Source organism: Dermacentor albipictus, chromosome 1 (assembly GCF_038994185.2).
Source record: "Dermacentor albipictus isolate Rhodes 1998 colony chromosome 1, USDA_Dalb.pri_finalv2, whole genome shotgun sequence".
Classification (NCBI taxonomy): Eukaryota; Metazoa; Arthropoda; class Arachnida; order Ixodida; family Ixodidae; genus Dermacentor; species Dermacentor albipictus.
The window spans coordinates 99306180-99318186 of record NC_091821.1 but is presented as its reverse complement, the minus strand read 5'-3'; the positions used below and the strand labels follow the sequence as shown (position 1 = coordinate 99318186).

Below are 12007 nucleotides of genomic sequence, written 5' to 3'. Positions count from 1 at the left end.
AAAAAAAATTTAAATAACCAAGCAGTTTATAAGCTGCAGTGTTATCTCAAGCCCAAAGTATTTGTGTGCTGGGTCTGACCCTAAAAATGAGGGGAACAACCATGACACAGGAATAGTCACTCCTTTCCATGGTCATTATTTGCTGAGCTCTGAATTCGTAAAACGACTTGGTGTGATAGATACACGGGACAGAGCCTACTCATTAGCCTTTTTGACATACAGATGGGCACAACTTATGGGTTATTATTTAGTCAAAGCATTTGCTGACCATTGAAGCTTACCACAGAATGGAGCAACCACAACTTCTCCTGCTGGGCATGCGTAGTCTGTCACCATGCTAAGGGAGGTCAGGTCAGGTGTTACATTTGGCAACGTGTCTCGCACATCGAAGGCATTCTTTTGCAGAACAGCATTTTCAACAATCTTCTTGACAGTTGACTTCTCTTGCGTGTTCACGTTGACAACAGGGTCACTGTTGAAAAGAGCACGGCAAATCACTTTCTTCAGTGTAAAGTCTTCGTTTGTGCTTATTCTTTTCGTGCTGTATTTGCATGTGCAGTGGTGACTTGTTCAAAGTCACAGCAGGCGTTCATAAATCCTGTTAAGCTTTTACATCATGTAGGACCACAATTCTGCCCTGAGATTAAGTATTGCATGAAAATTAACATACACGTGCACACACACACGCACACACAAAAAAACACTACATGCCATAAAGCCACAATTCTGAGCCAAAGCTGTTTTAATGAACAATGATATACTTACAGTCTAGCTTGTAATTTGATTTTATGTTTTCACTTTCTTTTTTTCCCTTTTTGCTGATGAAATCCTATTTAAATAACATCTGTACTGATAAATGTTCCAATATATTCTTTTAAAGGTTTGCATAACAATTGATGATTCATTGAAGTAGTTATGATGATGTGGCCATTCCTTCACCGCATAAAATACGGTCACGCTACAGTAAGAGCATCAAGATTTTTCAGTGTTTTCTTTTTTCTACCTCAATGAGCAATATGTTTAACTACACTGAAGAATGTTAAGGTTTTAAATGTTTATATGTTTTAAAGAAGGTTAATTGAATACCATTTGTGTTGAGATATAAATGGCTGCTTACTTGTGAGCAGGGAAGGAAACATCGACAGAGTACACATCGCTGTCATCCAATTGACGTCGAACTAGTCGAGCGTGCTTATTACAATTGACATTTACACGAATGCCATTGCAGGAGCCTGGGGAAGGGTCAACACATATCCTCCAGTTACGGTTCACCTGTAAGTGTAAACACATCATGGGTTATATCACAATAAAATTATAGTGCGAAACTTTTGCTTAGTGTTGCCAGTTCTGTTTCTCTGACAAAGCTTATTGCCTTTACACTGCAATACCCGCCGTGGTTGCTTAGTGGCTTTGGTGTTGCGCTGCTAAGCACAAGGTCATGGGATCGAATCCCGGCCACGGCAGTCACATTTTGATGGGGACGAAATTCAAAAACACCCGTGTGCTTAGATTTAGCTGCGCATTAAAGATTCCAAGGTCGTAAAAAATTAATCCGGAATCCCCACTACAGCTTGCCTCATAATCATAATGGTTTTGGCACATAAAACTCTATAATTTAATTAATTTAATTTACACTGCAGTGTGGTTTGTATCATACCTGAAGGATGCTTTCAAGAATACGTGAGTGCAAGATTTTCTTCCCAGAATCCGAGCACACCACCGATGATGGGAAGTTCATAGCCAGACGGAAGATACGTTGAGCTGGCCGCTTTGCTGTAACCAAAGAAACAAACATTATTTCTTAGGGCTACCTTCACTTTGGGCACACCACAAACAAACAAAAGAAAAAAATAGGCTCTTCAAACATTATAAATATTCTATGTCTGTATGGATGACAGGTTGTTTTCCAAAATGATACTACCATTAAACATTTCCTGTAACAATTGGCACCATTAGTTAAAGTTTAGCTTTATGTAACCATGCATGCTAGTTGTAGTAATAAATTATTTTGTAATGCATGTGGATGTTCTTTCTGCTGAGGCACTGGCGTTCTAAATAGTGATGAAAGTTATAAGTGTTACAGCCCCTCTGTGCTGTTCACTTGTGTCTTTGAAGTGGTAGTGAGCTGTGTTATCACATTACTTCTTGTATAGGGCATATGCAAAACTCTGGAACAACACTACAGTTGAAACTCAATTTAACCAAGTGATGACCATGCTTGAATTATTTTATTAAACTGGGAAGTTCATAAAAGTCGAGAAAGGAATTTTTCGCTCCTTCTAAATGTAAAATTGTAATGTAGCGACACACAAAAGCTACTGCGGCATTGTATTTTCTGCTAATCCAGCCATCTGTCGCATATACCATGAAATAACGAAAGCAGTCACCGCCACCCCTACTGAGGCAGTGTTGAGTCAGCTGTTCTGTGCATGTGTGCGGCGTACAGCCTCGTAAAAATAAAGCTAGGGATGTGTGACCACGGTGCCTAGATGTTTTAATGCGATAGCTTTAGAGCGCACACTCGAAGAAGAACCCGTCTTTGTCAAAATTTGAAAGAAATCACCGCTTTCTTTACTCATTTATTTCAGGAAAAACTTTGTTAAATCGAGTTTGACCACATTTCTTTCATTATTTCGGGTTAATGATAAGATTGAACCCTATGGGTACCTGCCAGGGAATGGAAATTTCTTTATTAGATCGAGAACTTCGTAAAATCGGGTTTTGTTTGATCAAGTTTTAACTGTATTAGGTTGCCCTATAAAAGATAACCACCCTCCTGCTCACAGCATTATTGCGCTGAGGGTAGGCTTGCAAACAGCGCGAATGTAATAAGGAAGAAGTAGTGGCAAGGATAGCAGCTCCAGGTTGTGCACTCTTGCTATATTTCCACTTCCAGGGTGACGTCCACTATCATGTGTGGTCAAACAAGATATGTGGAGAAATGTGTTTGCAGAATTTTGCATATCACGTATTGATGTTCCTTTTTTTACGTTTTTTTTTCTTTATTTTATTTTATCTTATTTATTAATTTTTTTCTGGCAATGCAGGACTAGATGCTATGATGCTGAAGACTTCCCTGACTAGGCTCCTAAAGTCACACAGTACTACGGTGCAAAAGCAAAAGCAATGCAGCCATTATAACTGGATCATGAAAATTGGATACAAAACCATGCACCTTTGGACAGAAGTATTCAATATACACAGCTCTTTCACTTGTATCATTCAGCTATGCAGAAATCGGGGAGAATCGTGTTCTAACTGGAAAATGAAGACTGAGGTGTGAAATCTTGCTAACTGTGCATTTCTTTTTACGCTTTCTTAAAATTAGTGGATGTTAAAGGACTACTGACACTTTTCTTTTTTCTTTTGCTCTCTCTTAATTTTTTGCTTTATTAAGTGCTGTTGACTCCATAATCACAGTATGAGGCCTGAATTTCTCAAGTATGGAGCAAATGATTATTTATGCCATTTAATGTGACCCATTCAATACAAGTACAGCATCGCTTCAGGTTTGAAGAAGGCCTCCTTGTGGCACAACTGAAGTATGAGGTGGTAATCATGCGGTATCACAAACAAACTTATGACATGTCATTTGACCTGGTGCAGTGGTCACAAGCCACATCATGACTGTATTATGCAAAGCTAGGCACGTAGTGCCACATCGGCCATTCTTTCCTTCTTAACTGACTCACCATGGGATATGCCTGGTATTTTGCTGTCACTTCTCTGGTAAGGGACCTTATTTTTTAGGAACACAAAGCGACCCTCTCACTCCTTCAACTATTATCCCATCAAGTGCTCAGCTTTTAGTAGTCATTATAACCTGTGACCACTGTATCTGATGCCCACATTAGCAGTTTGTGATACCACATGATCACTACCTTTGATTTTTGTGGTGTTACATGGAGGCCTGCTTCAAACCTGAAGCCATGCTACAACAAAATTTCAAAGTGGTCACCTTAAAATACTGTATGAGCTAATTAATTTTTGTGCTTTCAAGAAACTGAGGCCTCATACCATCACTAATCAGTCAACAGGTACCCAAGAAAAAAAAAACTAAAAACTTCAATTTTTTAATATTGTCCAATTAGGTTATTTAATTCAGAAAATGAGAGTGGCATTTTAACAATGAAAAACAACAGGGGCCTCATAATACTTTTGTGAAATGCTTGTCCCTAAGGCATGGTTTGTTGCAGTTTTTATGGTTGTAACAATCCTTCATGAATGTATCTAAATGCTAGGAATGGCATTTCAAATTACTTTGTTTATACAAGGTGTTAGTCAATATGCAATTTTACTTAAAACATGATGTAGTGCTCATAAATTAACATGTTCTGAGGAGAATGAGTAACTTAATTTTGTTCTGCTTCTATTACAAACTTCCCATATTAGTTGCAGACACAATGTACAATGTAAATGGCAGTAATGTAGATGCAAGTGCGCAATAGAAAGGTCACGGCAGAACTCATCTCCCATTGACTGTCAACAGTAATGCAAATAGCATTTGAGCAATATAGTGACAGACCATATTTCTAAAGTGACGTTTATTTAACACATTCAGTGGTATTTCTGAGACTTTTGTTGCTTCAGCTGTATGCCACAAACATCGATATTGTCCCACTTTGCTATGGCAATTGCTTGCCAAAGTCAACCATGAGCATGGCGGCATGGCAATGACTGTACTACACCAATGCAGTGGCGATGCAATGACAAAGAAAGAATGATATCAAAGTGACAACAAAGGTGGTATAACAGCAATAGCATGATGACAATGAGATGTTGATTCATAAATTATGAAGGTGGTATAACGACAACAGCGTAATGACGACATGAGGACAATGATGACAACCGGATTAAGAAGCTGGGACAATGCTGACCCGACCACGGCGGCTCGACGTTGACGGTACGACAATGCATGCATGATAGTGTCTGTCTTACGACAAAGCAATGACAACGATGGGGACATAATCACAATTGAATGATGACAGCATGATTACGATAGGATGACAAACATGGAATGATGTCAATGGATCGACAAAGGTAGTATGGCGACGACAGGATGACGATGGTGAAACGGAAGCGTGATGATGATGGCATGACAACTTCTATGTGACGACGATGTCCCACGATTACTGAACAATGAGAGTCAGATGATGTAATGACCGCGTCTGCACCATGACAGCATGACAACAAGTGCATGACAACGACTTTATGACAATGATGATTGCATGACAATAGCAAGAGGGCAATGGGGCGACGACAACTGTATGATGACAGTGGTGTAACAATTACTTTATCATGAAGCCTGTATGATGACATTGGCGTGATGACAATGGCATGATTCATGACGACATGACCAATGCAGTCTGACAATGGATGCATGATAGTGACTGTCTGACAATGACGGCATGACAGCAGCGGCACAATCACGATTGAATGACAACAGTATGATTATAATAGAATGACAAAGAAAGACTGACGTCGATAGAGCGATGAAGGCGGTGTTGATGATGATGGTATGACAACATTGAGGTGATGTTACTGGAGTGATGACAATGATAATATGACGGGGGAAGACGATGGCATGACAAGGGCCCAATGACAAGGATGAAATGACGATGATGCAAAAACCACGATGGCTTTATGACCACGAACGCATACCTTGTCGCCCAAGCTATTAGGCAACTTAGGCCACTGGAGGCAGCTAGAAGGCGTGACAATTACGACATGGTGAGAGGAAGATAACAAAGCCGGAATAACAATGGAATGACCATGATGGCGTCACAACCTGGAGCACATACCTAATGGCCCATGCAAGTAGACAGCTTGGGCCACTGGGTCAGCATAAGAGAGAGAGAGTGTTTGTGTGTGTGTGTAAATGGATGGATCAATCTATAGAAAGATTGATTGATTGATTGATATTTGAGATATGCACAAGACAGCTGAAGTAGGCAAAGAATGCTATTTGTATTAAAGATATAGCTGAAATTGTATGTTTTTCAACAGCTGTTATTAACAGCGGTACACCCAATGATTTGGATTTTGATATTAATTGAAATGTTCAAATTTGAAAGGCTATTAGGTTTCTTTCTATTTTTCAATTTTGTTTGGCTTGTTAACAATCTGCATAACTGGGAAAGATAATGTGCTTAATTTCTGTGATGTTCAAGAGTAAATGAGTAGCAGTTAGGACCTAAACAGAGAGAGTGTAAGAGTGGAGTTGAAGATTAATATTCAGAAGACAAAGATAATGATGAACACCTGGGCAAGGGAACAAGAGTTCAGGATAGCTAGTCAGCCTCTAGAGTCTGTGAAGGAGTATGTTTACCTAGGTCAACTAATCACAGGGAACCCTGACCATGAGAAGGAAATACATAGAAGAATAAAAATGGGTTGGATTGCATACGGCAGACATTGTCAGCGCCTCACTGGAAGCTTACCATTATCACTGAAAAGGAAGATGTACAATCAGTGCATTTTACCAGTGCTGACATATGGGAAAGAGTCTTGGAGACTGACAAAGAAGCTTGAGAACAAGTTAAGGACCGCGCAAAGAGCGATGGAACGGATATTGCTAGGCATAACGTTAAGAGACAGAAAGAGAGCGGTTTGGAGCAGAGAGCAAACGGGTATAGACGATATTCTGATTGACATCAAGAGAAAAAAATGGAGCTGGGCAGGTCACGTAATTCGCCGGTTAGATAACTGTTGAACCATTAGGGTTACAGAATGGGTCCCAAGAGAAGGGAAACACAGTCGAGGACAGCAGAAGACTAGGTGGAACGATGAAATTAGGAAATTCGCGGGCGCTAGTTGGAATCGGTTGGCACGGGACAGGGGTAATTGGAGATCGCAGGGAGAGGCCTTCGTCCTGCAGTGGACATAAAACAGTCTGATGATGATGATGATGAGTTAGTCATTTTGAAAGGTCATTTAAATAATAGAAGTAGAGGCAAAACTAAATTAAGTACACCATTGAATCCTATTAATTTTCATTGGTCAATGGCCTTGAAGTATAATTTATCAGCTTTGGAGTGTTGTAAAGGTGTGTCTTGAGACCTGTAGCTGTGAAAGTAACAACCCACAGAGTCGTGCAGCCTGCCAGTACTGGTCATTCACTGAAGCAACTTGTTCAAACTTCCTTTCAAGTAGCTTTAACTGAGTATCCTGGTCACCTTTGCTTTTAAACTGACATCTTAGCGCTATAAGAACAACATCTGTTTCATGATACAGTCATTGTTACACCACTGTCATCATTGAAGACCTATGATGACAAATGTGTGCACTGACATCCATCCTGCCTTTTCAGCAAAGTCTCAGAAAGAATCCTGACACTCACCTACTCTTAATGTACAATAACTTTTTTATCAGGTGGCTTTAAGAGTTTATAGGGCATTTAAAGAAGATCTCACGTGAGCAGGCAGGGAAGACGAGCTGGTCTCTGGGGTTGTCTGAAGGGCGCCAAAATCCTTCTGCACCGCAGACATAGAACTCTGGGATGCGTTGGGAGAACTCTTGGCCATCCTCACAACTGATGGTGCACATTTTGAAACGACTTCCAGGGCCCCAGTCAGAGCAGTGGCGTTGGCCACCAAGTGGGGGTGCAGGCAAGGGGCAGAATTCACCTACAAGAAGTATTTCAGTTTTTTATTTATTTATTTTTCTCACTATGACAGCTGTTGCGCACACCAAGTCAAGCATATTGAAGAGTGGATAACTGGGTGAGCCTGTAGAAATTTATGTTGGGCAGCTTGATTTATCATATACTTTGAGCTGTTCTCAATATCATGTATGCTGTTATTGCAGCACAATTAAGAGACTGTAGTCATGCTGTTTATGGTCCTTTATTAATATAACATTAATTTCACTACTTGGATATTTTGAGCTATATTCTCTATTTTCTTATGGTTTAAGGTCATATGGTGTTACTGTATCCTATTTATGCATTTTAACACCTGGTAGTACTGTAAAAAATGCTGTGGTTCAGAAGAGCCTAGCCAAGTAAAACGAAATGTTTGGACAGCCTTACTGAGCACATGTATCCTGAAGTCACATTGGGCAGCATTCCCAGCCTCATCCAAAGCCACATATGACAAGTCATAGGTTCCTTTCATAAATGCTTGACCTGGAAGGAAAAAGGGGCTTGTTATAAGAAACAGTGCGTTCTATATCTTCAATCTGTTCTCTTCACTTTAAATGTATATTCAATGCCACACTAAGGAAGTTATTTGTCTAAATGCACAATTACATAGAAATGCTCTTTCTGAGAAATGTTACATCGGTGTGGATAAAATTTATTGTGTCAAAAAAAGCAAGGCATTATGGCATGTGTCAGAAGTAGGATTTTTACCATTAAGCATTTAAGAAAGCCGTGAGACTTGAAATTATGAAAATCTTAACAGCACTGCATTTTTGTAACAGTTGCATTTATTCTATTAAATGCGGGCAGAATTGAAGCCATGAGCTACACCGCATGTGAAACTGTGTTTCATGATCATAAGATTTGTCAACTATTTTAAGAGACTGATGTGTATTGTATTTTAATACATAAGTTTTTTGTGTTTTTGATGCACTGATACACAGATGTTATTTTTTGGAGCACTGGTCTGTGTTCTTGTTGTCAAGCTAGTGCTGTCGAGTTAAAGCTTTTGTTTTGAGAACACCCCAATAGTGCAATTTAGAAAAGGTAGAAACCAATTTTCTACTGAGGCTTACTTCTGCAAGTCACTAAAATCTAATAAAAAAATGACTGCAATGAGTTTTATTTCTATCAGTAAAGCAGGTTATTTTGATAGCAAAGCTAGAGGTCCAACTTCATTATGGATAAGTTTCAGTGCAAATCCACTTCTGTTAACTTGAACTTCAGATAAGACATATTCAAAAGGTATATCATGTTTGTCTTAAGGGGAGGCTACTATATTAAGATTGTTAAATGGAATCAGAGTAAGAATAACAGTGCAAGCTTCCAACTGCTGACTGCTGCACCACCTAGGGGACCAAATGAAAGCAAACAATGCACACTAAAAACTGCATAGAGTGAAGCACAAATTTTAATGTATGAATGAAGTTCAGAATACATACCTGTCCTAACGCCATTACGCTCATGTATGCGTATAGAACCATAGTCATCAGAGAACTGGGGCTCTTCCCACTGGAGCACCACAGAACTGTTAGGCGTGACCACCCACATGTCTGGAGGGCAGTAGATTGTTTTTGGTGGTGTCTTGTCTTGGTGCCGGACACGACACTCATCGCCAGTGAAGCCCACACCACACACTCGCTGCCCACACTTTCCTGGACCCTGCCTCTCTACTGTACCATCCACCCTGTGCAACATGAAGAAAGAATGATTGAGCACACCTTTTTTTTTAAATATATGCATATGCATTACTGTCCCATAAGATTACAAGCATCCTATAAGAAACACGTCACAACACGGACAATTGGCAGGTTGTCATTTTCCTCACTCGGATTTCCAGTTGTTCTAATTTAAACCCTGTAAACCAAAGCCAAAAGCAAGATGATGTAGAGTATGGTACCAAGGCAAGACTGGCACTAGCATTTAGTTTGAAGTTTGAAGTGTATTTCTTTCTTCTTTACAGAAAGAGGAAACAGGAGCTAAAGGCCATATGGCCTGACAGGGGCTCTTGCTCCTAAGCGCATTCGGCTTACATGATGATTCAATGTACGAAAAAAGCAAATATAACAAGAACGAGCAAGTAGCATAGCTGTACTTTAGTACAGCTATGTGCGACACCTACATTTGTTCATAACGAGAACTTTATGCGTATACTTGTCAGCTAGACTGTTGTTTCAGAGAAAGTGAACATAACATACAGCTGCACTCTAGATGTTAGTCTTCTTGCAATTCACAATAATGTTTACTGTGGGTGCTATAACTTTTTTTTTCTTTATACATGCATGACATTCACTGTACTAAAAGGAGAGAAAAAGGAAACAGGAAGTGCCACAGCCAGCAGACATGATGGTGACCCATGAAAGATTTGTCATGCTTATGCTTATAATGTTGCTATTTTTTTAACATAAAAACTGCTTTGGCCACTGAAAATCACAGCTTAGTGTCAGCTACTTTTATATCCTAAATACATACTGTTATATCTCATTCACTGCATACTTTCGCTGTTCTAATCTACAAGCATTAAGATGGGGGTGCATACCAGTTGTCTGGAAGATTGCATGCCAAGTAGAATGTGTACAGTTCTCTTGGCACACAAGTGAATGACAGGTCTTGTTAACAAGCACATGGTGTATGAGGTATGGCTGTTCGTCTCTCCTCAATGTTTATTTGCAGTGATTTTTTTTCCCCACTGCACAACATTTATTTGAATCTAAGCACCCAGTTATTTTCATAGCCATGATGACAAAAATGTGTGTGCATGTCTGTGTTTGTGGTAGGGACAGTGCTGCCAATTTTAAAGAAATTTCTCTAGATCTAGTGATTGTAAGCATTGTTTAAGGAAGTTTTTCCAAATCTAGGGAAATTGTGAACTATGACATTGAAATGATGAAACTGCTGATGTGACAGCATGTTTTGATTTCAGTGACCGCAAATTACTTTCGCATTATCATGCAAACTATGACTTGATCGTACTGCAGCACAATGAACATATCTCGCCAAGTAAATGATGGGGTGTGGATGCTCAGGGTTCTTTAACGAAGTACTGCTGCTGAAATTTTGTCGTTCGTATGTCTAGCTAGGCTGTCCATGCCTGTGCACCCAGAATGAGATACTTATCTGTAACCGGTGAAACAAATGTATGATAGAACACCAAACAAAGCAGCACAGGCAAATCTAGGCATAAGCAAACATATATGCCTAGTGCTGAGCACTACATTGTGGTTGTGGTGCTAAAAAGCAGACGTTGTGAACACATACTAAAATTTGCCGGGGACCGTCCATAGGCAGAGCAACCTTGGACAGCGTTCCAGTGGTTATGTGTTTGGGCTAGCTTCGCTTCAAAGGAATGATAAACATATGGCTCGAATTCTTCGTGCTTCACTGCAAATTATGTGTAAGTGTGGTGGTGCTATGTCAGTACACAGCATTAAAAAAAAAATTTATTCCCATGATCTACATTGGTGTCCTGAAGTGGCACACTGTTTTGACACTGTCACATTGTGTATGGGAGGTTCAGCATTCATCTTTCTTAATTTCGAGTGAAGCTTCATGTAATCTTGGCACTATGGTCTATGGGAAGAACGACTTCAGACAACAAGAAAGTACATATGTGCTGGCATCTTTCTCTGTGACTATGGCTTCAAGCAGCACACAAACTTGCACTGCAACATCATTTCAGCTTGGGTCTAGTGACTTCATTATTTTAATATTTTGAAACAAATTTAGACATAAATTTATTATATCAATTGCTTGCTGTGTCTATTTGATACCACAAACAAAAAAGTAATTGTTACAGAAATTATACAACACTTCTGTTAATTAGATACAGTTATTTCAATCTTTCGGTTAATTCGATCCGGACCGTAGGTCCTGGCCGGCACTCATACATTTCTATATGGGTCCAAACTTCCGTTATTTTGATCTCAAAATTGGCCGTCGCGAGGAATTCGAACTTGACTTGTCAGCTTTGCTGCAGTACAGCCGTGTTAAGCGTATGAAAAATAGAAAGGGGCCACTGTTACGGGACATATTACACATTTGTGGTCACAGTACGAGCACCTAGACGCCTAATAAGCATACTGACAGCCACTCAGAGCTATTTCTGACGTATCTGTGGTGATTTCAGCCCTCGTTTCTCATGTGTGTTTCGTGTAGAAGACCATTAACAGGGCCTAGAATGTGTTCTATATGCGCCGTGCACCGGAAAGCTTAGAAAAACCATCTGTGTTTGGGGGAAGCAAATGAAAAAAAAATGCGGCAACATGAAACAAAAAAAATTGAGGGGACGTATAAAGCCAGAAAAAGAGCAGGGGTCTTTCTAAAACTCTGAAAGCCTTTCAGTAAATTTATTAGGCATCTCGGTGCTTG

At 39.8% G+C, this 12007-nt stretch overlaps 1 protein-coding gene across 1 annotated transcript in view; it reads right to left on the bottom strand.

Annotated features, from left to right (window-relative positions):
• Positions 1-12007, bottom strand: part of uif (sushi, von Willebrand factor type A, EGF and pentraxin domain-containing protein uif) — a 135636-nt gene that overhangs the window by 14955 nt on the left and 108674 nt on the right. The window contains exons 45-50 of the mRNA XM_070523659.1: positions 9082-9326; positions 8030-8125; positions 7413-7625; positions 1658-1773; positions 1118-1272; positions 282-472 (exon numbers count right to left, since the gene is read on the bottom strand). Coding sequence (XP_070379760.1) covers positions 282-472; positions 1118-1272; positions 1658-1773; positions 7413-7625; positions 8030-8125; positions 9082-9326 — 1016 coding nt within the window. The remainder of the gene's footprint in view (positions 1-281; positions 473-1117; positions 1273-1657; positions 1774-7412; positions 7626-8029; positions 8126-9081; positions 9327-12007) is intronic.